General features: G+C 38.0%; 1 protein-coding gene across 3 annotated transcripts; it reads left to right on the top strand.

Moving 5' to 3' along the window:
• Window positions 1-22,424, top strand: ccdc136a (coiled-coil domain containing 136a). 3 transcript variants are annotated; one of them, XM_059546585.1, is made up of 10 exons: window positions 1-116; window positions 3,240-3,397; window positions 8,786-9,022; window positions 11,139-11,213; window positions 11,428-11,730; window positions 14,484-14,595; window positions 15,444-15,708; window positions 15,787-15,918; window positions 21,306-21,373; window positions 21,591-22,424. In XM_059546585.1, the coding sequence occupies exons 3-9, from the start codon at window positions 8,818-8,820 to the stop codon at window positions 21,309-21,311; spliced, it is 1,098 nt and encodes a 365-aa protein (XP_059402568.1). In that variant the 5' UTR covers window positions 1-116; window positions 3,240-3,397; window positions 8,786-8,817; the 3' UTR covers window positions 21,312-21,373; window positions 21,591-22,424. The 3 variants fall into 3 exon arrangements, with proteins under 3 accessions (XP_059402568.1, XP_059402567.1, XP_059402569.1); XM_059546584.1 differs by having other exon boundaries at window positions 7-116; window positions 3,243-3,397; XM_059546586.1 differs by lacking the exon at window positions 3,240-3,397 and having other exon boundaries at window positions 24-116.
• The last annotated feature ends 2,426 nt before the right edge of the window (window positions 22,425-24,850 follow it).

Raw genomic sequence — 24,850 nt, 5'->3', positions numbered from 1 at the left:
GAGAGAGAAAGAGAGAGAGAGAGCGAGCGAAGCAGCAGTGAGTGAATGTTTCTCTCCTCACTCTCATCCTCTCGTCTGCTGTGGTTATCATGGACATACAGTCTTCATATCAGCAGGTAAAAAATATCTTCCTCTGTGTTGATTAAGGTTATATTTTAGCAGCTGCTAATGTTTTGCTTTGTGGATACTGGCTTTTTCAGTCTGCATTCTGTGTTGTGTTGATCAATAGTCAAATTCTTTTCATTAGCAGTTACACAAATATATTAAAAGGAGTCCACTTGCATCTTAACAAGTCTGTTTGCCATATTAGCTGTAACTGCTGACATTAAGTAGAAGGTGATTAACAAAAACACAGCGAAAGTAAACAATTTTGCTTAACACATGCAACCATTTTTTTTTACTGGAAAACAAGGGAACAATATATATTTTGTGTTTGTTTTGCTAGTACCAGTTCTCATCTGTGTACATTACTGTTGAGCTTTTGCCAGCCGAATGAATTGTCTGGTTCTGGAGCTCAGATCGAAGGAGTGAGGTGTCATTCTGATGGTGTGATGAAAGTACACAAAATGAAAATGTATTCATATTAGATGCTAGCAAGGTTTGGACATCAGTATTCACAACAGACTAAATATATTAAGTGGAATAATATAACAAAAAGAGCATTGTAAGAGCACTACATGACAAAGTCAGAAATGTGTATTGTAAAAAGTGTATTGAACTGAAACTATTAAACTGATAATGAGGCATGTTCATAGTTCACCATTAATGTGTTGATTTGTAACAGTGCAGAATCTATGGTGAACATACGGAGGGCTTCACAAATAAACCCTATTTGTGATTAGGAGGCTTTGAAACTGTTGCTGCATATATTCTATTTTCTGTTAATTAATGTGTCTTCTTTGATCCTCCTCCACACTGTCTCATTTTACCCCTTCACTCCATTTTCAAAGTGTTCTCTCTTTCGCCCACACAGCACATTGTTGTACCTGCCAGTTCACAGCACCCACACACACTCTCGCCCACTAACACCCAGCCACACTAATGCAGTAGTGCCCTGAGCCCACACACACACACACACACACATTAACACAGAACCGCAATAACGCATAAGAGCAAAGATACCTTGAGCACTAATGAGCTTTTCCTGAACTTTTGCACAAGGACGCATATATTTCAGTGATGCTATTGTACCGAATATCAATGGCTTAGTCACACTACAGCTGTTATATCTGGTCTGATGTTCTGTACAACAGCACAAAAGGGGGAGATGTTGTTGAGTTGTTCCAAGCTGGATAAGTTGCCACAATCCGTCCAGTTCATAGGCAGTCTCAGTTACTTCTGTCTCTTTCTGTGATCCCAGACTGACTTTAATGATGGTGGGATCAGATCTCTATGTGGGCCATACCTTCTGTCATGGGACTCTTAGTCCATATAACTGCACTATTGCACTATACATAAAATAAATGTATGGAAACCTAAAACTGCTTACACACTAAGAAAAAACATAATATAACAAACATTTTTGACAACAAATCTTGCAAACATCTAATGTGGAGTTGTAACATTATACACTACAATTCAACGGTTTGGGGTCAGTAATTTATTTTAAGCATGAGCTGGTGAGACTCACAAGGGACTGATTCTCTCATGTAATGCTCACATTCTGCAGGCTATGGAAGTGATATGGTAAAGTTAGTGTGGAGGTTGTTGTGGAGGCGGTCAGATGCAAATCTCTACCACAGTGGGATGTCAAGCTGTGGAGAAAGAAAGAAAATTAATTGTTTAGGCAACTTGCTCTCTTTTTCAGCTGTGAGGTGGAATTTGTGAGTTATGAGTTGTGTTTTATTTTTTTTTTTTATAGTAAAATGAGTTCTTAGTCAAGTCACCTTTATTTATATAGCATTTTATTCAATACTGATTCTGTAACTGATTGTTACAGTGTCAAACCGAAAAATAGTTTGTCAATAATGCAAAATGACAATAAAAAACAGACATTTTTACAGTAATCATTGATGATTCAGTTATGTCTCTTTCAATAGTGTCTGTGCAATCTGTCAAGCTTCACCAACTTAGAAAGCCAAAAACGACAGAATGGAGAAAAAACCTTGGGAGAATCCAGGCTCAGTCTCATCTGGCCAGACCAAACCAGCATGGCATGGTTCTTAAGTCAAAAAATCAAGAAAATGTTGATCCCTCATGCCATGACTCCTTTGATGGTGACATTAAGGAACCAGAAACATTAAGAGGAATGGAAACAAGCACCAGAACTGTTAAATTCATTAGGATTCAAATGCTTAGACCTCATGCTGCCATATGTCAAGTAAAGAGATGCTGCAGGTTGTTAAATCTTGTTCGAACAATGCAACAAAAGGCAGGCAAAGTGTTAATTTCCACAAATTTATTGAAATGGATCAGAGAATTTAAATTTAACAAATAATAATTATAATAATAATAAATAAATAAATAAATAAATAAATAAATAAATAAATAAATAAATAAATAAATAAATAAATAAATAAATAAATAAATAAATAAATAAATAAATAAATAAATAACTTGGAAGTATACTGTGGATCTTTGTGTGGGTCATTACACTGGCCTGAACTGAATTTACACGATTTGAGCTGTTGTTCAGGAGAAAACCAAGAGAGTTGCTGCTATAGCATATAAAGCTCATGAAGAAGTGGCTGTAACTAAACCCACAGCTGGCAACCCCTGCAGCAGAGACCCTGGCAGAGCCATTACTAAGAAATCTGCTTATGTTGCCTAAGAATGAACAGTTGAAAGAGCTCCTGGGGCATTTTTCCGGATGTATTTCTACCTCTTCCCAGAAGAACTAATATCATACAGCATGATACATAGCTCACCTAGAGCTAAAAGATGCTGGAGCTCAGATGATAGAAGAGTCTCTGAGTCACTGGTCTATCTATACTGTGATGATCACTAAACTGGAGCATACCGTACAGTTTTATAATGACTTTAGGAAGTTGAACAAAATTTCAAAAGCTATACAATACCCTGTGCACAAAGAATTAGACAAGATATTCAATGACTCCTGAGTGCTCCCCTTTGAACACTATCTTGCATCTTGCACCTGCAAAAGACTGAATGTTGCAGCATTAACAAACGTATATGTGGCTGCTTACCTAGGCAAGGTTAGGCCAGATTATACTGATTATTGCATTGATTAACTGATTAACTTCTCCTCAATAGCTTTTTTCCTAACGCATGTGAAAAAGAAGTAACAGGACGAGTGAGTGGTCTTGACTGGGATTCTGAAAGAGGCACCGAAAACAGAGGCGGGCCTACATGCCTCGCAATTTCAACAGACCTTTCATCCTTCAGACAGACACATCACAAACTGGACTTGGGGCTGTCCTTTCACAGACAAAACAAGGTGAGCAGCATCCTGTGATTTTCAGTAACCATAAACCGTCCCCTGCTGCAATGCAGTTAACAAAAGAAAGATGCATTGGCCATTAAGTGGACTGTCCTGGAGCCAAGACATTACCTGTTGGGTAAATGGGCAGTGACAGCAAATGGAAATGCTGATGCCCAGTCCAGGATGTTTTCCTCGTTGTCAGGCCTGATGAATACCACTGGTTCATCTCAGCCCCCTGTATTGTCTGTTATCTGTTCCCAGGTGTGTAAAGAGTAAATGAAAACCAATACTCAATAATAGTAGCAATACCTTACATCGAAAATGACTCCGTTACAACTTAAAAGTCACCAGTTCCAATACCAATACCACTTGAGTAAAAGTCTCAGAAGTATCTGATTTTAATGGTTATTGATTATTAAGGAGCAGTGTTGGGGTAATGCATTACAAGTAAAATAAGTTACATAATCAGATTACTTTTTTCAAGTAACTAGTAAGGTAATGCATTACATTTTAATTTACAAGTTACTTTTTCAAATTTTGTTTCCCCATTTATTAACTGGAAGCTCTCGTGTAACGCACTGAGAGAAATCAGGAGTAAAAGTGCAGAGGCGTTGTGTGCGCTGTGTGAACATGATGTTAGTTCTAGAATAAATATGCATTTATCATCTCACTTGCACAAAAACAGATTCAGTATTCCTCGAAGTGAATACAATGAAATGCAAACTCAGAATATGACGCAAACCTGCAACAATTAAATATTAACACTAACATCTTTCAGGTATTTACCTATAAATTAATTATTTATTAACCAGTGTATTTTTTGATAAACTTTGATGATCCAATTCAACCATAAACAAAAATAAATAAATAAATATTGCAATCCAGAATGGCATCACAGCTGAAAGGTTTGTTTGAGCTGTGCCCCCTATTGTACAGGCTTTCATTTACATTTGATTCAGGCTTATTCATTAAAGTTTTGGTGTGAAAGTGCTTTTACATTTGCCAAAAACAGAACTTTGTTTTACATTAAAAACAAACAAGCAAGCCCGGCAAAGATGAGGAAAAAGTAGCGCAAAAGTAACAACATATAACTTTCCATAAAAAATAACTAAGCAATGCAATTGTTTACTTTTTTAGGCAGTGCAATTCAATAATGGATTATTTTTAAAAGTAACTTTTCTTAAACAAAATTAAGGAGACATGCAAAATGCGTAGTTTATACTTTAGAACTATGACACAGACTATATAATCCTCTGCTTACTTACAGTTTTTTCCAGTCTCCCCAGTGACCCTCACTCCTTCAATCCTCACTCTTCTCAAGAAATCTTGTACTACAGCTGTATTCTTCCACTAAGCTGTGTCTCTTCTTTGAGATGCTTCTTTGTTGAAAGCAAGCCAAATGGTTCCTTTAGGTTTAAGGAAAAAAGAGATGTGCATCATTTCCTGAAAGCTGTGTCTGCTTTCATCTGGTTCTTGTTCTCTGCTTTGGTGCTCAAAGGGTTTTGATGTGCTGCTGTGGGTTACGGTGAACATGAGGAGCATTGGCATGGATTATTCATGGATGCCTACACCGCTACACAAATACAAAGCATCAACAAACATTAGATGCACATTTTTTTTTCTTCACATTTTTAGAATTGAAACATTTGCTTGAGTTCATGAAACTTTATGATTTTCCAGTTGAGGAGACTTTGTCAGATTTAGCTACCTTTTGTAGAAAACCATACCATAACGAGGCATGTACGCACACACACCTGTTTGCTAAAGTAATGCTAAGGTCTGACACAGCATAAAAAGATAGATCTTCTCTCTCATAAATTTAAGACAATTTCACAGAGGCAAAGAAAATAATTTTTTTAGGATCTTGCCTCCCTTTCACATCAAACTTGATTGATTGAATTTTATTTTTGGTGATGAAAACTACTAAATTAACCTGGATTTTTTTTAAATTTTAGAAATATAGAATACTGTGATGGGTTTAACAGAGTTTAAAGAAAATTGAGAAAAGAAAAATGCTGGCACACTGTGTATCATAGAAAAGTCGCTCTTTAGAGCTAACATGCGCTTTCTTTCATGTATCACTGCATTTCCTAGTCACAACCCAACTCTATCAAACTTTAATGATAACATCCTCATCCCAGAAACAGATGAATCCCTTTATGGATGAGAATATTCCCACGCTGACGTCAGAACTATAGAGATGCTTGATTGAATGTGATCCTTATTAAACCCATCCCAGCTCAGTATGCTGAAACGAAGTGAGCAGAAAGTGCTATTTAATAATTTAAAGGTTTTAATTCTGTTAATGACTTTAATTCATTTAAATGTCACAAAATACAGAATTAATTACAGGGTTAGGCATAATTCAGAACTATAAAAACTCCAAACATGCGTTGGAATCCATTCATAAACTGGTGTATTTTGTTCTAACGATAATAGGAATGACTTTTAGATAGGAGATTTTTTTAAGTCACCTTTCAAGACAAGTCACCTTTATTTATATAGTGCTTTTAACAATACAGATCAAAGTGTCAAAGCACTTAACAGTATTAAATAGAAAAATTGTGTCAATAATGCAAAAAGACAATAGTAACACTAAATTTTCAGTTAAAGGCAGTTGAATTAAATGATGTAATTATCCAGCTCAGTCCAGTTTAAATAGTATCCGTGCATTCAAGTCGACAATATCGCTGGATATTAAATGTCCCCAACTAAGCAAGCCAGAGGCGACAGCGGCAAAGAACCAAGACTCCATCTGTGACAGAATGGAGAAAAAACCTTGGGAAAAACCAGGCTCAGTCCGAGCCTGCAATGGCTGGCACTACCCTTTGAGTATAGTAGGGGGGCATCCCTTATCCAGCAGTACTTGAAGTATAGTAAACATGGATGACACATCCTCAGAAGACAGGTTCTCATTCTGTGTCAGAAAAGGCAGACCATTTAAGGATGTAAAGGCATCTCTAGCCTCCAAAATGTTATTAGTCACAATTATGGGCAGCTGTAAAGACTGTCAAGGGGCCAAACATGAAAGCTCCACAGCTCAGGCCAGGAATGCCAAAATCATATCTCACATTTGTGAGAGCTCTGTCCTCAATGTTTTTGGCCAGGGTGCTGCTGAAAGCAGCTGAATCAACTCGGGGAACCATGTCTGATTCCTCCAGAGTGGGGCCACCAGGAGGACTGAGCAGATGACTTCCCTGACTCGTCTAATGATGGCAATCAGGGGGAAGCTAGCACTAGGTCTTTCATGGGCCAGAGCATCTCATTGCTCTTAGAAATAAATTAGGTTGTCTTCTGAGGCAAAGAGGTCCACCTCTGTCCTCCTGAAGCCAGACCAAATCTAAACCATTTAGGGATGTAGTCTCCATTCTTGTGGTACTACATTGGCCCTGGACAGCATGTCAGCTCCTTGGTTCAGTTTTCTTTCCACATAAACTGTGCTAAGTGAAAGGAGGTTGCACTGTGCCCATAAAAGGAGCAAATAAAAGGATAAAAGGGCTGCAAAAGTAGATGAGGGGTACTGATTTCCACGTGTAAAAAACACCAGCGGATCAAAGTGCTGTGGGGAGAGTGAAGTACACATGTCCTGTGCTGGCGTGAGGTCACTCAAGCCTGGTTGCTCAGCCCCGTGACTCTACAATTTCTTCTTAAAAGGCAGCTGGCCGGGGGGGGGGCGTGGGTTGGAGCGCAGGAGGGGTGGGGCCACCTTTAATTGAAAAAGGTGATTCACGAGCTAAGCAGGGCGAGACTAATACTCTCACAGTGAGGGCAGTCTGTCTCAGTGAGCACAGCCATAGCGTGGTGTGACCCAGGCAAGCAGCACACTCACTGTGCCAGTCTGAAGTCAATTAAGCAGCACAACATTTACAACAGCCAAGGATCAGGCTGGATCAGATTAAACAGGCGATTCCCCATTATTATCATTGACGCAACAGGAGAGGGTGTTCGAAAGGGAAGCAAACGTTCCGAGAATTCATTGGTGTTTTGCATGATCCTCTCCTCCACAAGATGGAGCTATTAATCAGAGTAGGCTCATGATCAGAATCAGAATAAGAATACATACATATATAACAGGAGAATAGAAGAACATTTAAATAAAACTAAGTAAAATAATAATAGTAATAACGATGTGGTATACATCTGGGACAGAATATTTATGAACAGATTTGTGCATTCTGTACTATATTAACAGCTCTATAAACAAATATGTATGTATTTACATGATATCTAATTATTGCCTCTCTCTCTTGTGGCTGGAGTGAGAAGGGTCTATGATGTTATCTGCCTGATTCCTCACTCTGGAGTTGAACAAGTATTGAAAGTTGGGCAGGCGCACACCAGTTATCCTTTCAGCTGTCCTAACAGTCCGTTGCAGTTTCCTTTTATCTGATTTGCTGAACCAAACCATGCAGTTAGAGTGCACTAGATCGACTCAATAACAGCTGAGTAAATCTGTGTCATATGTACCTGTGGAAGGCTGAACTTTTTCAGTTGACGAAGGAAGAACAACCTCTGCTGGGCCCTTTTCACAGTAGAGTTGATGTGATTGTCCCACTTCAGGTCCTGAGAGATGGTGGTGCCCAGGAACCTGAATGGCTCCACTGCAGCTGTTTATGATGGAGAGAGAGGGGAGTGTGTGTGTGTGTGTGTGTGTGTGTGGCGGGGGGTTCCCCTAAAGTCTACAATGATCTCTACAGTTTTGAGCGTGTTCTGCTTCAGGTTGTTGTGACTGCACCAGACAGCCAGCTGCTCAACCTCTTCTCTCTAAGCAGACTCATCGCTGTCCTGGTTGAGACCGATGACTGTAGTGTCATCTGCAAACTTCAGGAATTTGACAGAGGGGTCTTTAAAGGGGGAAGTCGTAGGGGAAGTCGTGGCCTAATGGTTAGAGAGTCGGATTCACAATCGAAAGGTTGTGAGTTCGAGTCCCGGGCTGGCAGGAATTGTGGGTGGGGGGAGTACAGTTCTCTCTCCACCTTCAATACCATGACTTAGGTGCCCTTGAGCAAGGCATCGAACCCCCAACTGCTCCCCGGGCGCCGCAGCATAAATGGCTGCCCACTGCTCCGGGTGTGTGCTCACAGTGTGTGTGTGTGTGTTCACTGCTCTGTGTGTGTGCACTTTGGATGGGTTAAATGCAGAGCACAAATTCTGAGTATGGGTCACCATACTTGGCTGAATGTCACTTCACTTTAAATGTGCAGTCGTGGTGTACAGGGAGAATAGCAGTAGGGAGAGAACATAGCCCTGGGGAACTCAAACAACCCCAAAATAATTCCTTGAATTAATTTCCAGTTTGAAAATTTGTAAAAAACATGTAGAAAGTTATGACAGATGTGTTGAATATTTATTAGTTTAGCTGATCATTCTAATTAAACGTTGTTTCTATTTTCTACTGCTTAGTTGACAGAGTGATCTGACATCAGGAAAGCATCATGAGCACCGAAAAAGAGCGCAGCGTCCTGAATGATGCCGATGAGGAGAAGGAGGTGAAGGATGAGAAGACCACTGTGAAGGAGGAGCTGTCTGAGGAGCAGGAGCTGGAGGAGCTAAGGGCTCAGGTGTTGCAGCTCCTGCTTGAGCTGGAAGAAGCTCGAGACACAGCTCAGAAACACGAGGAGAGCTTTCTGGAGCTGCAGGGTGAGACTCCCTGAAAAACATAGCATTTTCACAGCAATGATCCAACAGTTACAGAGGTCATGTCATACCTTTTTTGTGTTTTATTTTCCCTGAGGTGCACCTATAATGTTACTATTTTTTATGTGTTGACATGGCGCCCTCAATCTTATCATATGAAAAAAAAAGTTGCAGAAATACAGAATATGAGTTGTTTTTTGCCTTGGTTTCAATGTTGTTTTTACACTGGGAAGTTTTGAGTTATGGAATTTACTAAGTGTTTTTATACTGTAGTACAATTAATGGTACAATGTCAAACCAGTAACTTATGAATAAATAACTATATATTGTAAAATACATGTTTATTTAGTTCCTGATATACATTATATTATAATTATAATATTATATGATCTAAAACCATTGTAAGATGGCAGTGGTGTTAAAATAACTGGAGGAGCTGAATCTTTGTATTAATATCCATGTTTATCCATCTAGTAATTTAACTGAAATTTGCATTAGATAATAGTGACTGCTAATGACTAACACGTACAGTAATCCTGTTACACAGTGTCATGAAGAAAGATGCTTCTTTACTGAAAGTTATTTGTCAGAGATATAGTTGAATGTGGTCTGTCCTTGAATTTAGCTCCATGAGCTGTTTTACTCAATGACAGGCCCAGTAAAATAGTTTATATATATATAGCATTTACAGCTCTTTAATGAGTCACCTGCTGAATAGCAGACAGACTCCTGGGACTCTGTAATGATCTCGCTGTGCTGTGACTGAGAGCTGTTTGTGTGTAACCTGACAGGCATGTGAAAGGACAGCTGCACGCTGAGGGAAGGTTCCAGACAGCTGTCCTTACCAGCTCTGGGGCAGCAGATGCTTTTAACTTAACAGATCATTCCTGGATATTGTCCAGTGAGGTGCTTTGCTGCTCCTATGTATGATCGCAGACATACAATAATATCAGTCTCACCAGCCTAAGTGGGCAAGTTTTTAGTTGTTCATACATGACTGAATTATCAGTTCTGAAACACAGATAAAGTCCCAGAAATTGGGACCCGATGGGCTCTCTGAAACAATGCTTGAAATGGGGGCAGGGGTGTACAAAATCAGTTGACATTTAGAGGGGAAACAGTCTCACCTTCAGTTACTAATGTAAATAATTTTACTGTGAGAATTGATTCTGTCTTAAACATTTCCCTATCCTATACTTTTCCTATAAATTTTCCAAACTGCTAGTCCTCTGTAGGGTTTCAGGGATACTGGAGCCCATCCCAGCTTTTTGGGTTGTAGGTGGGATATAAATGTTATGGAGATTCTATTTATGCTATTTCTCTCTCTCTCTCTCTCTCTCTCTCTCTCTCTCTCTCTCTCTCTCTTTTTAAAGATAATTATGCTTTGTGTTAAGTAAAATATGTAGAAGAATTTAGAAGATATTTCTTAAAATGGATTTCGGATTTGCAAACAATATAGATACATTAGGACATACATTTTCAAACAAAGTGACATTAAAATTTACTCTTTAGAGTGACACAATTCATTGATTTTTTTTTAAACTCAAGCAATATATAATTTTGTGATGTAAAACTTGTCAATGTTTGCAAGGTTTGTTGCATCAGTTAATTTAAAGATATTTCTGTCAAGGAAACTCTCTGAGAGTTAAGCATGGTAATATACATGGTAGTGTTAATGTGTTTGTCTTGGCAGAATAGATCTGCTATAGAGCAAGTACTGAGACTTGCTACTGCCAATACATCCAAAGACATGCTGCTGAGAGCACATTTAACATACATGACATTAGACCATAGCAGATCTATACAGGTGGAGCTGGGGAGGTGGAGGGTTCCTGAATTGAACAGCTACAGCAAACAATAGCCATGTATTTGAATGTTGAGCAGCAAGCTTGTTGGCTGCTGATGTGAAAAGAAACCAATCTGCGCTCTGTAGATAACAAAGTGATTACTAGCTATTGAGTTAGCTAAGTAGTGTTTCAAGACTGCAGTATTTTCACTGTATGTCAATGTATCACTTCATTTAAAAACATGTATAGAGGGATCCTGATTTAGCTTAATTTGTACTAATTTTCATGGTTAGGGCAAAAATAAATTTAAGTTTGTTTATATCTCTGTCCAGGTCTTCTTGAGGAGGAACGTTTAGCTAGTGCTCATCAGGCGGAGGCCTTCACAAGACAGATCCAGAGTCTGCAAGGTAACAAATATGCTGAATACACAAACCCAAGATGATATTATAAGATTAATTATAAGCTTTTCCTTGTATTAGATGACAAAATACTGTAACAAAGCATATGCTGTTTATTTGTGAGGAGTAAACTTTTCTTGCTGGGAAGGAAGTGAACTTTCCACACTTGTCATACAAAAAGTCATGATTTTCTTTTTTTTTTATGATCTCCCGGCCCCTGTAGCACAACTTCGCTCTGTTCAGGAGGAGATGGACAGTCTGGAGGAGGAGAAGGAGAGCGAGCTCCTGGAGGCGCAGGAGGAGCTGCGGGTGGCTCAGGAGGAGGTGCTGCTACAGCAGCAGGCGGCGGAGGACGCCGCGGCCGAAAGAGAGAACGACATCGCCAGTCTGCAGGAGGAGCTCTGCCGCTTACGGGCCGAAATCTCTCGCCTGGAGAACACGGGACAGGAGTACGAGCTGGAGATCGTCACACTCCGAGCAGAAATAGAGATGAAGAGCCTGAGCCGTCTACAGCAGAGGAAGGAAGGTGAGAACAGAAACACAGTGCTAAAAGAGCTCTGAGATGTCAGGGTACTACGGTGCCCAGGAGAGACCTCGAGATATTAACTCCTGGGAACATCATATTATGTCGTGACCATGAGATCATTTTGTCAAGGTAACGACATCCTCATGATGTGGCCTCGAGATGCTATGTTGAGGAAACGACATCCATTTATCATAGCCACGACTTCTTATGTTGAAGGAACGACATGTTTTTCTCGTGGCCATGAGTTTAATTCGTAAACAAACCTGCATGACCATAGCAACCCGAGTTAATCAAAGATAATCATTAATCATTAATATTTTATTTTGAATTAATAAATTATTATATTATTTATTTATTTAAAAAAATATTTTATAATTGAATTATTATATTAACCATATGCCCATATAAAGTTCCTTTTCAGTGAGGGTTAAGCTAATAGCTTAAGCTTTAATTATCCACACAGTGCATCATGCAGTGATGTATTAAATTGTATTAATTTGTAAGGGTCATATTTGGTAGTTGGAAGTAGAAGTTATATTACTAATAACAGTGGCACATGAAAAGTGTGATACCACAGAAAAAATAAAATAAATAAAAAATAAAATGTGCCTTTTTCAAAGCTGTAAAAAAAATTGCTGAAAAAAATTTGCATGCTATTTAGATATAGGTAGCTGAAGCTTATAGACGTTCAATACTTTCACTCAATTTAATTCATTTTTTAAGCCCCTCCTTAGCACCCCCCAACAAAAAAATCCTGGAGCCGCCACTGTTACGTGTGATAGTCAGCATTCAAATGAAGTTTATCATAAATAAATGTTACATAAAGTGCATGATATAAAATAGGCCTACAAGAAAAATTTGTGTGCATCCTTCAGTCTTGTAAGTCCATTAACGGATTGTCTTTTCCCATAATATTTGTATATTATTATTATTATTATTATTATAAGACTATTATTATTGGTTATATATTATATTCGTTTACAGACATTTTTTGCTTCATTTCAATCTCTTTACTTAACGTTTTGAATACTTTTGTAAATAATAGCCTACTGTAAATGCTCGACTGGAATGTTTGCTGGAATGCATTTGAAATGTAATATATATTTAATTTTATTTTGGCTAATTAATAGTGTTTCGTTAAGGAATTAATCATTCACGTAGTTTCATTTGTAAATGAAAACACAACCGGCTCATTTATCATTTATCTGACAATCATGCCAATAAAGTTTTGACGTGATGTGATGATAAATGAGCCTATTGTGTTTTCTTTTACAGATGAAACTATGTGAATGATTCATTTCTCAATGAAACACTATTTTATTTATAATTATGGTCTATCAATTAGCCGAAATAAAAGTAAAGATATGTTAAATTTCAAATGCATTCCAGCAAAAATTCCAGTCAGAAAAATCAAAGCTTGATTTGCACGTCGAGCATTTACAGTAGGCTATTATTTACAAAACTATTCTGAATGTTAAGTAAAGAGATTGAAATGAAACAAACAAACAAACAAAAAAAGAATATAAATGAATACAAAATATAACCAATAATAATAGTCTAATATTTATAAAAACAAATAGTAATAATAAAATACACATTTTACGGGGAAAAGACGATCTGTTAAAGGACTTACAAGACTGTAGGATAGATAAAAATGTTTCTTGTAGTCCTATTTTATATTATGCACTTTATGTAACATTTATTCATGATAAACTTCATTTGAATGCTGACTATCACACTTAATAAAGTCCAGTAGCCAAGGCATATGGTTAATATAACAATTTAATAATGAAATATTTTCTAGAATAATTATGGTCACGCACGCTTGTTTACACATTAAACTCGTGGCCACAAGAAAAACATGTCATTCCCTCAACATACCATCTAGAGACCACGACATAAGGATGTTGTTACCTCGACAAAGTGATCTTGTGGCCACGACATAATTTGATGTTCCTGTCGAGGTAATATGTCGTGGCTACGACAAAACTAAGTGAACCGACCATGTCTTCTCCCGGGCACCATAGGGTACTGCGTTTATGAAGATAAGTCATTTTCAATGCAGTTTGACCTCCAAAATCTATAACATTGTACAGAACATTCACAGCACAGTATTGAATCCAGTCCAAAAATAGGCTACACGTGTGCATTGCAGATTTCAGCTGAAAAAAAGAAAATAAAAACATAATAAATTAATGTTTATGTGCTGTCAAATATGTTGATGTTTTTTTAGACTATGTCTGAAACATCCACTAATGTCTATGATGACATCATTTTAAAATCAGTGCATGATGGATTCACTCAATTTGTAAAGCTGGTTAGCGTCCTGCAGTGATGACCGTAAATCACACTAGTTTTAATAAAGAGTGGAACCCTGAAGCAATTCGGAAACGTTTGCAGCACACGGTGGCCAGCGGGGAAGAGCTCCTGCAGAATAGCTGATGGTGTGGGTAATTACTAATGTTATGCAAAGATGCAGTAAACCTTTGGGAGCTTGGATGACTGCATGCCTCCCACTGGTTATAATGATTGTTCCAGTCAATGAAATGGGTGAGGAAAGAGTACAATACATTGCATGCAATAAAAATCTTGAGAGATGGCTATGCATAGGGAAGGTTTTTTAATTTTATTTCAGAATATGTATAATTTATTGTAGATTGCTTTGATCAGAAGTCTCTTGTACAAAGATACACTTTAATATAGCTATTATTCATGTTCATATCATTTTCTATTTTCTTGCGTTGCTTAATTAGGTGATGTGGGCCTGCTGATGGATGAATGTAACAGTCTGAAGGAACAATGTCATGCACTGCAAGATGAAAACACAAGACTGAATCACAGACTACAGATGCTGCAGAAGAGGAGGTGAGCAACTACACCTCTTGATACTTGATTGTCTTCAGTTTTGGCATTTTATGACATTTGAAATTTGTAAAAAAAAAAAAAAAACATTTAAAAAAACATCATGTTAAACTATTTTACATTTTGGCCATTCTTCATATATTTTTTTTTTTACAAATATGGCCATTCCAAAATATAAAAATTAAGTACAATCCAATTAAGTACACAAACCACTACAGATTTGAAAACACTAGTCATCATATATTTGCTGACTTTGTTAAAGAGGAAAAACTGGATGTCATACACTAAACAGCTAAGGATCAAACACTAGCATACATTTCAAGTCATTCAGAAAATAAACACCTCGATGCATGACAAACTAAGATACTGTGTTCTTAAACTGAATGAAAATAATCAAAAAATGTTTGATGTCGCCTGAATTCAGCACTGCATCACAGGAATATATTTATAATTTATATATATATTTGCTGTATCAACATATTTCCTATCGAAACTAGAAGGACTTTAAATAAATAAATAAAATAAATTGCAAATAGGTAAGTATACATCATTGACTGGCAAAACCAATGAATTTCACTGTCCATTAAGCATTTTGTTGGACAAAAATTTCTATAAAACCTGTTAATAATGTCATCTTATTATTATTTTTTTTCCAGAAGAGTAACACTGAATATTTAAATATCTTTATCTGCTAAAAAAATGTCTACATTAGTTGCACAATATCATGTAATCAACCTAAAAGCTAAAAGATCTGAACTAAAAGCCAGAACATTTAGAAACTGGATTTCATGAGGTCATTTTCATGTTTCAGTCCTGAATTTTTACATCTTATTTTGGCTGTAATGTTACAGTTCAGGCAGCTCTTGCGTCACTCTTAAAGAAGAACAGGATGAGACAGAAGAGGCAAAACACACACAGTGTGGCACAGAGACAGAAACGGAAAGCTCTTATATGAGCTCCAGCTGCAGACTGGTGGACGCTGGGATCCAGAAGAACATATCGTTTGATGGCAAACCTGTGACCCCCACCAGCTGGACAGGAGGTTTCTCAGAGATCCTCTCACTGAGAGATCAGCTCAAGCAGACAGAAGAGAAGGCCACACACGTGCAGAGAGAGGTAAACCACCCAGACATCCATTATTCACATATTAAAGTTTTCATAGAAACATGAATTTTGCTTATTTATGTCGGCTAGTGTGATGTACTGAAGAATGAACTACAAAATCTGCGGGAAGTGTATGAGAGCAGTCAAAAGGAGCGAGCCGAGCTGGAGCTGGAGTTACTGCGCTGCAGGGAAGAGATGGAGAGAGCTGCTGATGTCAAAGAGGTACACTGATCAGATAAAAGTATACGTGAATATGTCATACACTACCCTTCAATAGTTTGGGATCAGTAAGGTTTTTAATGTGTGTTTTTTTTAAAGTCTCTTATGCTCATCAACACTGCATTTATTTGATAAAAAAAAACCCACAATGGCACAAAATATTATTACAATTTTTTATTTACTATTTTAATATACTTTAAAGTTTAATTTATTCCTGTGATGCAGTGCTGAATCTTTAGCATCATTACTCCAGCCTTCAGTGTCACACGATCCTTCAGAAATCATTCTAATATGCTGATTTATTATCAATGTTGGAAACAGTTGTGCTGCTTCATATTTTTTTGGAACCTGTGATACTTTTTTCAGGATTCTTTGATGAATAAAAAGATAAAAATAACAGCATTTATTCAAAATAGAAATGTGTTAGTAACCATATAAATAATTTGTAACCATATGAATCTTTACTGTAAATTTTATATTAATTTAACACATCCTTGCTGAAAAATATTAATAATGTATTGACCCCAAACGTGGGAATTGTAGTGTATATTGTTACAAAAGATTTCTATTTTGAATGAATGCTGTTCTTTTTTTATTTATCAAAGAATCCTAAAAAAATTATCACAGGTTACAAAATTGTTTTTAAGCAGTTGATAACATATAATGATTTCTGAAGGATCATGTGACACTGAAGACTGGTGTAATGATGCTGAAAATTCAGCAGTTCATCACAAGAATAAATTCCATTTGACCATATATTCACAAAGGAAACAGCTATTTTTAGTTGTAATAATATTAAACAATCTCGATTACGTATGGTAACCCTTGTTCCTTGAGGGAGGGAACAGAAATGTCACATCGGTGACTGACAAATTGGGATATTGCTTTGTAATATCCATTGACCAAGCCTCTCAGCGGTGTTACAGCAGCTGTGGCGACAGGACGGGATATCTCCATTCCCTCCTTCAGGGAACGAGGGTTACCATACGTAACCGAGAAGTTCCCTTTCACTGGGTCACTCTCGACCTCACAAATTGGGATCCCTATCAAAGCGGAGGATGCAACTCTTATAGTTGAGTGAGCTTGCAACCTAAATGGGCAGGGCACACCTAGTGCCTGATAAGCCAGGGTGATGGCATTCACAATCCAGTGGGCCATCCTCTGCTTAGAGACAACCTTCGCTTTCTGCCGGCCTTTGTAACAGACAAACAGCTGGTCTGAGATCCTAAAGCTTTGTGTCTAGTCTACGTAGCATCTAAGGGCTAGGACGGGGCAGAGCAAAGCCAGGGCTGGGTCTGCCTTCTCCAGGGGCAGTGCTTGCAGGTTCACCACCTGATCCCTGAGGGGGCTTCGCTCCAGCCCTTGCTGCAAAAAAGAAAGCGTGACCCTGATCGGGCATTTCTGGGGTTTCTCGATGAGAAGAACACCACTCAATGAACAGGTCCCACTTCAAGGCGTAAGCATGTCTCGTAGACAGTGCTCTCGCCGTAGTGAGGTGTCCACTACCTCTTGGGGTAGGTCACCTAGAATCTCCACGTCCCATCCAGGGGCCAGACATGAGGTTTCCAGAGGTCTGGAAATAGGGTACCCGAATCCTCCAGGTAGGGGCTATCGCGAGGAGCAATAGTTTGGGGAACCAGGTCCGAGTGGGCCAATACGGCGCCACAAGCAATACCTGCTCCACAGCTGGCGAAGGAGGAGGATGAGTGAGGTCCTGTGTTGCGCTCTCCTAGGAACAAGAGATAGAGAAACCACTCTCAAGTCGAGATTTTCCAGATTCTCCACCTAGCCCTCCTCAAGGAGAGGAAGAGGTTCCTTCACCATCCCCCAAAGAGCAGCCTGTCCCGGGTCCACTCGCACTTCCACTCAGGTTTGATGGGGGCAAGGATGGTTGGGGCGTCCTGCCTATGCCCAGCTCCAAGGCGCTGCTTGCTGAAGGATACTGCGGATGCGGCGTGGGGGCGGAAGCAGGGGGCTGCCCTCGGTGATGAGCAGGCTGGGATGCTGTGGCCAGAAGATGGGCGAAAGCAGCAGCTTCCCGCCAAGGACAGGTGTGACAAACCACCTCAGTCTTCTTCTGTGTAGCCAAGAGCTGCTGGGACAGGCTCTCGACCGCGTAGCTGAAGCGGTAGCTCTGGGACACAGGGGCATTAAGAAACTGAACTTTGTCGGTATCCCTCATATCAACCAGACTCAGCCACCTTTGGCACTCCTGGACCACCATAGTGGACATCGCACAGCCCAGAGACCGTGCAGTGACCTTCGTAGCTCGTAGTGTAAGGTCAGTAGTGGTACGCAGGTCTCTGAGAATCTTCCTCAGAGAGCTCACTCTCCAATGCAGCGATAGACATCCAGTCATCGGGAGGAGCCCCGCAGGATACCGCTGGTACGCTCTTTGAAGAGGGCCCAGCACGTTATGTTGGCTGGTATCGGAGGTGCTAGAGTAGTGGTGGGCCCCCGAGGGTTGGTTCCCTGAGGGGTTTGCCACCTCTGTAATTGTCAAACCACTCGTGCTACTGCTGGAAATAGCCCCCACCTGGCAGCCGCCAGGACAAGCACTATATCGCAGCAGAGGCAACTGAGCTCCGCCCCCCTGGAGGAAATGGAGCCTGGCTCAGAGATGGTCTTCTTCCCGCTGGTATGCATTGCAACTGCTGCCTTCTATACTGTGATCAGCTGCAGCTGGATGCAATAATTGCATGCCAATGTGCATTGGCTCATTTAGTTTACACTCAAAATAGATTGATCTATTGAAGTGATATCCCAATTCGTCTAAAAAGGGAACTGTTTTTACTGTATTTTTGATCAAATAAATGCAGTCTTGGTGAGCAGAAGAAACATCTTTAAAAACATTAAAATTCTTACTGTCAATGTCAATGTCAATGTCAATTTTATTTATATAGCACTATTAAACACAACCACTGGTTGACCAATGTGCTGAACAACAACAATAAAAACATTTCAATAATACAATACATAATAATACTATAAAACAATACAGTAGAAAATTCTCAGTTTTAAAACGCTAAATCAAAAAGGTACGTTTTCAACATAGATTTAAAAACAGATAGTGAAGGTGCAGATCTAATACAAAGGGGTAATGCATTCCACAATCTAGGGGCAGCTACCGAGAAAGCGCGGTCACCCCTACATTTCAGCCTCGACTTGGGGATACATAATAATTTCTGGTTGGACGACCGGAGAGACAAGAGGGGTCGGTGTTCAGCCAATAATTCAGAAAGATAAGTAGGGGCAAGACCATTTAATGATTTAAACACTAAAAGTAGAATTTTAAAATGAACTCGATAGCGCTCAGGTAGCCAGTGTAGAGAGCGTAAAACCGGTGTAATATGCTCCCTTTTTTTGGAGCGTGCTAAAAGCCTAGCAGCTGCATTTTGAACTATCTACAAGCGTGATAGGGCTGACTGACTAATCCCTAGATACAGCGAATTGCAGTAGTCCAATCTAGATGTATTAAAAGCATGACTTATTTTTTCGAAATTTCTAGTAGATAAAATGGGTTTAACTTTTGCTAGTAGTCGAAGCTGAAAGAAACAGGATTTAACCACTGAATTTATCTGTTTGTCAAACCTTAGACCATCATCAAAGATAACACCCAGATTATTACCCAAGGCTTCACAGATAAATGTTTATCGCCTAGGGTTACTTAAGGCACAGAAAAAGAATTTGATGGACCAAACACAATTATTTCAGTTTTACTCTCATTAAAATGTAAAACATTTAAAGACAACCAGGCTTTCACATCAGACAGGCAAGACATAAATGCTTCCAAACCATTTGAACTCTGTTTTAAGGGCAAATAGATTTGAGCATCGTCTGCATAGCAATGAAATGACAGACCATGCTTTCTAAAAATAGAACCCAAAGGGAGCATATACAGTGAAAAAAATAGGACCTAAAATAAAGCCCTGGGGAACACCACACGACAAAGTAGCTACCTTAGAAAAGTGTTCACCAATGTTAACTCTGAAACTTCGATTTGAAAGATAAGAGTTAAACCATTCAAGAGCACTTCCTTTTATGCCTACACAGTGTCCAAACGAGCTAGCAGGATGGCATGGTCCACAGTGTCAAAAGCAGCACTCAAGTCTAGGAGCACTAGCACAGCATGATCCCCAGAGTCACCAATTAATCAAATATCATTTAAAACCTTCAGAAGTTTTCTGAAACCTGATTGAAAAACTTCAGGGATCTTATTTTCATCCAGAAAGCTTTGTAGTTGTTGCAGAACTACTTTTTCTAAGATCTTTGAAATAAAAGACAAATTTGAAATGTGTCTATAGTTGGCTAAAACAGAAGGATCTAAGTTCGGCCTCTTAAGCAAGGGATAAACTGTGGCATGTTTTAACACATCAGGTACAATACTACTTTCCAAACATCGATTTATCATGGTCACAAAATAAGGACCCAAAGCATCAAAAACTTGTTTGAAGAAATATGTTTCCAAACTTTTTAATGGCAAACTTTTTAATTTTTAGTGTAAATTTTGTGACATAAATTTTAATTGTACACGAATAAACAAATAAAAAAATCATTTTGTTTTATAATTTTATGCATGTTCCAAATGTCTGAATATAATATCAAAATGTATAGTTTTGTATTTTGTAAGTATCAATGCACGATCTGGGAATGTATTGCTAGACATTTTATTTTTATTTATTTATTTATTTTTAACTTCTGTCTTGAATTACATAATAGTTTAAATAGAACACATGCTTTATGCAGTAAATTTAGTTTAACACTTTTGTATAAAAACAGGGTCAGCAGTCCAAATCAAAGAGAGTCTCACTCCTTTGCTTTACAGACATGGGGTAGGCCAGCAAGTGAAATCATTAGCAATTCATCATCAAGTGATGATTTTAATGAAACATTAGCGGTGGGATGTGACAGGTGCAGAAGACACGGCCCATCAGAGCATGTTCACTTAGACATGATTGTGTGCCTACCAAATGACAGTAGAAGTAGTACGATCCTTATTTCTAATCATCACTCATCAACAGGTTGTTGACATCACCTGTTTTCTCTGCTGTTCTGGATTTAATTTCACAATGCTACACACCACAAGCATTAAACATTAAGCACAACCTTTGCCCTTTGGCTTCTATATTTAGTACATCTCTCTTGGCTGTACTGACACCAGTGCTCGTGCTGGCATAGAAATACCTGATGACCACATTATGAGAGCATCTTATATTTTTCAGTGGAAGAAAAGAACCTTCTAACTAATCAATTAATCTATTCATCAATACATTCTATAATAAATATATTTTAATATAGCGCACTGTTCATTCAGTCATGACTTTTGGTCTCATTCACCATGCCATTGCTTCCCAAGATCATGCAACTTCTTTTTCTTCTTTACTTTCTAGGAATGATGCTAATAAAAAACATTGATTTGTTGCTGGCAATCTGAAATTCATTGTGGAGAAAAGGTACCGTTAAACTAAGTAATTCATGTTTTGGACTTTATGATGTTCTTTATTGTTATCTTTTGTAAAAACAAATCATAAATTTTGTGCTTTCTAATGACTTGACTAAATTGTAAAATGTCATAGTCATTTATTTATTTTTGGACTGTACATTATAACAAATAATATTGCTATGACTTTATATTTTATTATAACTAGTCAGACTGATTGCCTTTTCCTTAGCAGTGTTCTCGCCTGATGAAACTTCAACCAACACTCATCACATCCTCTACAGTAACATCTGGAGTTAAATGCTGTTTTTGTGTGTCCTTTTGTCTTTTTGCAATAACAACTACCTTCTTAGACAAAAAAGGTTCCACCTATATTTTTCCTATAATATTTCACATGTACTTCATAATAGTTTGGCAAATGTTTTTGATTTATTCACCATTTAGATACTCTTGTGCTGTAGGCTTGTTGTAAATATCTTTAATATTGTGATACGTTTATATTGTCGATTTCTTCCTACTATATGAGATTAAATAAATAAAATATATTAATTGCGAGAATTACTTTGCAGGAGGTTCTAATTAAAAGAGAATCTGAAGTTTGTGAATTTAAAAAATGCTTAAATATTTAAAATAGGCCTAGTTATTTTATACCTTGGACATTATTTTGTGAATTTACACAATGCTATTTATTGGTTTGCAATAACTGCTATAATCTATCCTTTTTGTATATTTGTATGCATCTTTCAGCATGAAGCAACACTACACTATGTTGTCATATGGATGATTGTATATAGATTTATACACTGATGAGAAGAATCAACAATTCAGCTATGACCATAGAGTTCTGGGAGGGGGGCATAATTTTGTCAACATTTAGTGCATGAACTCTGAAGGTCTTTTATGTAAAAAGTAAATGTAAGTAGATTTAACTGAATCTTAGCTCAGGCTGGCTGAGGTGGCTGCTGTTAATTTAATCACGTGCTTTGGATGATTGTCACATGACCCAAATTCAGTTGTGTTCTACTCTACAGATGTCCAGTTCAGATATATAAATAATTATGTACCTTATTCTTGTTTTTCTACAGTCATGTCTGAAATCTCTTTTCATCATGTTGCAACAGAATTACATTATTTTGAACAAGTGATCAAAATTATTTCAAAACTTGACCTGAACTGTTTTGGAAAACTTTATCAAAGGCTTTTAATAAGAAATTTCACATATTTTTACTTTTTTAATCAATGACCTTGATTGTTCAAACCCTTTATTGTACAAATATTTGGTTATACAATTTTAGAATTTTTAAGAATTGTGTCTAAAAATGAAAGATTTAAGTCTTGAATTAATTATGTTTTATGACTGAGCTGATAATCAGATGACATGTGATATTTACAGACCACTAACAAGTCAGCAAAAGATTAGCTGAGATTATCAAAGTCTAGCAACAAATTCAATACTTCTTCTTCTTATTTATATTCTTTTGTGACAGTGGTACCAAAAACTGTTGTATTTAAATTTATGAAATTTCAAAATTGATTGTATATTTTGAACAATAATGTAGATCAACCATGATGTTTAATTTACTGAATTAGCAATTAACTGAATTCCACTGTATCCTTATATTTAATAAAGACAAATTGAGTCCAACTTTCCAAAACATTTGTGGATGTTTCTTTAAATATAGGCACTTTTTGCCCTGTTTAAACACCCACCCACCCACCCACACACACACACACACACACACACACACACACACACACACACACACACACACACACACACACACACACACACTCACGCATACACACACACACACACACACACGCATACACACACACACACTCACACACACACACACACACACACACTCACGCATACACACACACACACACACACGCATACACACACACACACTCACACACACACACACACACACACACACACACACACACACACACTCACGCATACACACACACACACACACACACACACGCATACACACACACACACACACACACACACCCATACACACACAAACACATCTATATTCTATGCGGTGTAAATAAATTCCTGGGATAGTTTTTTTTTATTTTTGTTCTATGAGTGTGTGCTCATAGCGTATATATATATATATGTATATAATGGATAAGACTATTTTAACACTAGAGAACAGTATGTGACATATTTTTCAGGATTTTCCATCAGCTATAAAGATCTCTTACCCTAACATCTTATATACCTTCTAAAACAAACTCTATTATTTATTATTATACATATAATATTCTGCTAAATAACACCAGAATGGTTAGAAAGTGAAGTTATGAGATTCAGGAGAGATATGAGTTAGACTTCCTGGATGACACCGCACACTTCACTACACTGATCTATCAGATTTCAGAGTCGTAAACCATCACACTGAATTAAAGCCAAACATTGGAGCTGCCAGGTTTGTTGACTCAGGCTCTTCTTTTACACTTCTGCTAGGATCAAGTGGAACGCTAGGTCAGGCAGAAGAAGGCTAATTGTGGAGATCAGCCTGCGGTGGAAAACCACCCTAAGTTGTTCAAAGTTTTTATTTTCCCCCCAGCAAGGAACAGCTATTTACACAAGAATAACACAAGACTAATAACACGATGTGACTACAACTAATAACTAATAACACACACACAGTTGTACTTTTCAGAATATTACCGAAGTCATTAAGTGATCGCTGACAAGGCAGGCTGGACATTGTAAGTGAAGCTTATTGAAGTCTGTTAAGGACAAATCTTCTTTCTCCTCAAGACGGATTGGCTAGTGTGACCCATGTCTTGATGTGAAAAGCTTAAATACGCTTTACTGAAATGCTCAAAGCTGAAAAAGGCAATGATAGCATTGTTAAAGTCCTTGGTATCATGAGTCATAGACCCTGTCTACAAATGTACAACATTCAGTATTGTTAATTTTCTCTCCCGCAAAGATCACTCTAAGAAACCAACAATAGCAAAAGACCTCCAGAAAACTATGGAATTGTTTGTTCATGTGTCCACTGTCATAAAAAACACTGACCAAAAATGGTGTTTGTGAAAGAACTGCTTCCAAAAATAAATACGGATGTCTCATATGTTTGGTAAAGACCACCTGGAAAAATGTTCTATGGACAGTTGAGACAAAAAAGAGCACTGCATTCCAACAACAGAAGCTGGTCCCCACTGTGAAGCATGGTGGAAGGAGCATCGTGGTTTAATGTTGCTTCGCTGCTTCAGAATCAGTGTATCAAGAGATTTTACAGGAGAATGTGAAGACAGAAGTTCAACAGATCTTTGAGAGTGATGGTGCAAAAGTGTAATTCAGCTACAAGAAATGTTTATCAAACTTTATAAAGTACAATTGTTTGTGTGTTCTTGCTGGTCTTTTGTCTATTTAGGTTAATTTGCAATCAGTCAGTAAAGCGATAATTGTGCTGAGCCACCTTCAAAAATAAAACCTGGGTCAAGTTTAAACTATTAATCAGGTTT

This window comes from Carassius carassius, chromosome 50, assembly GCF_963082965.1.
Source record: "Carassius carassius chromosome 50, fCarCar2.1, whole genome shotgun sequence".
NCBI lineage: Eukaryota > Metazoa > Chordata > Actinopteri > Cypriniformes > Cyprinidae > Carassius > Carassius carassius.
Note: the sequence above shows the minus strand (reverse complement) of the source record. Positions and strands in the feature narration are given on the sequence as shown.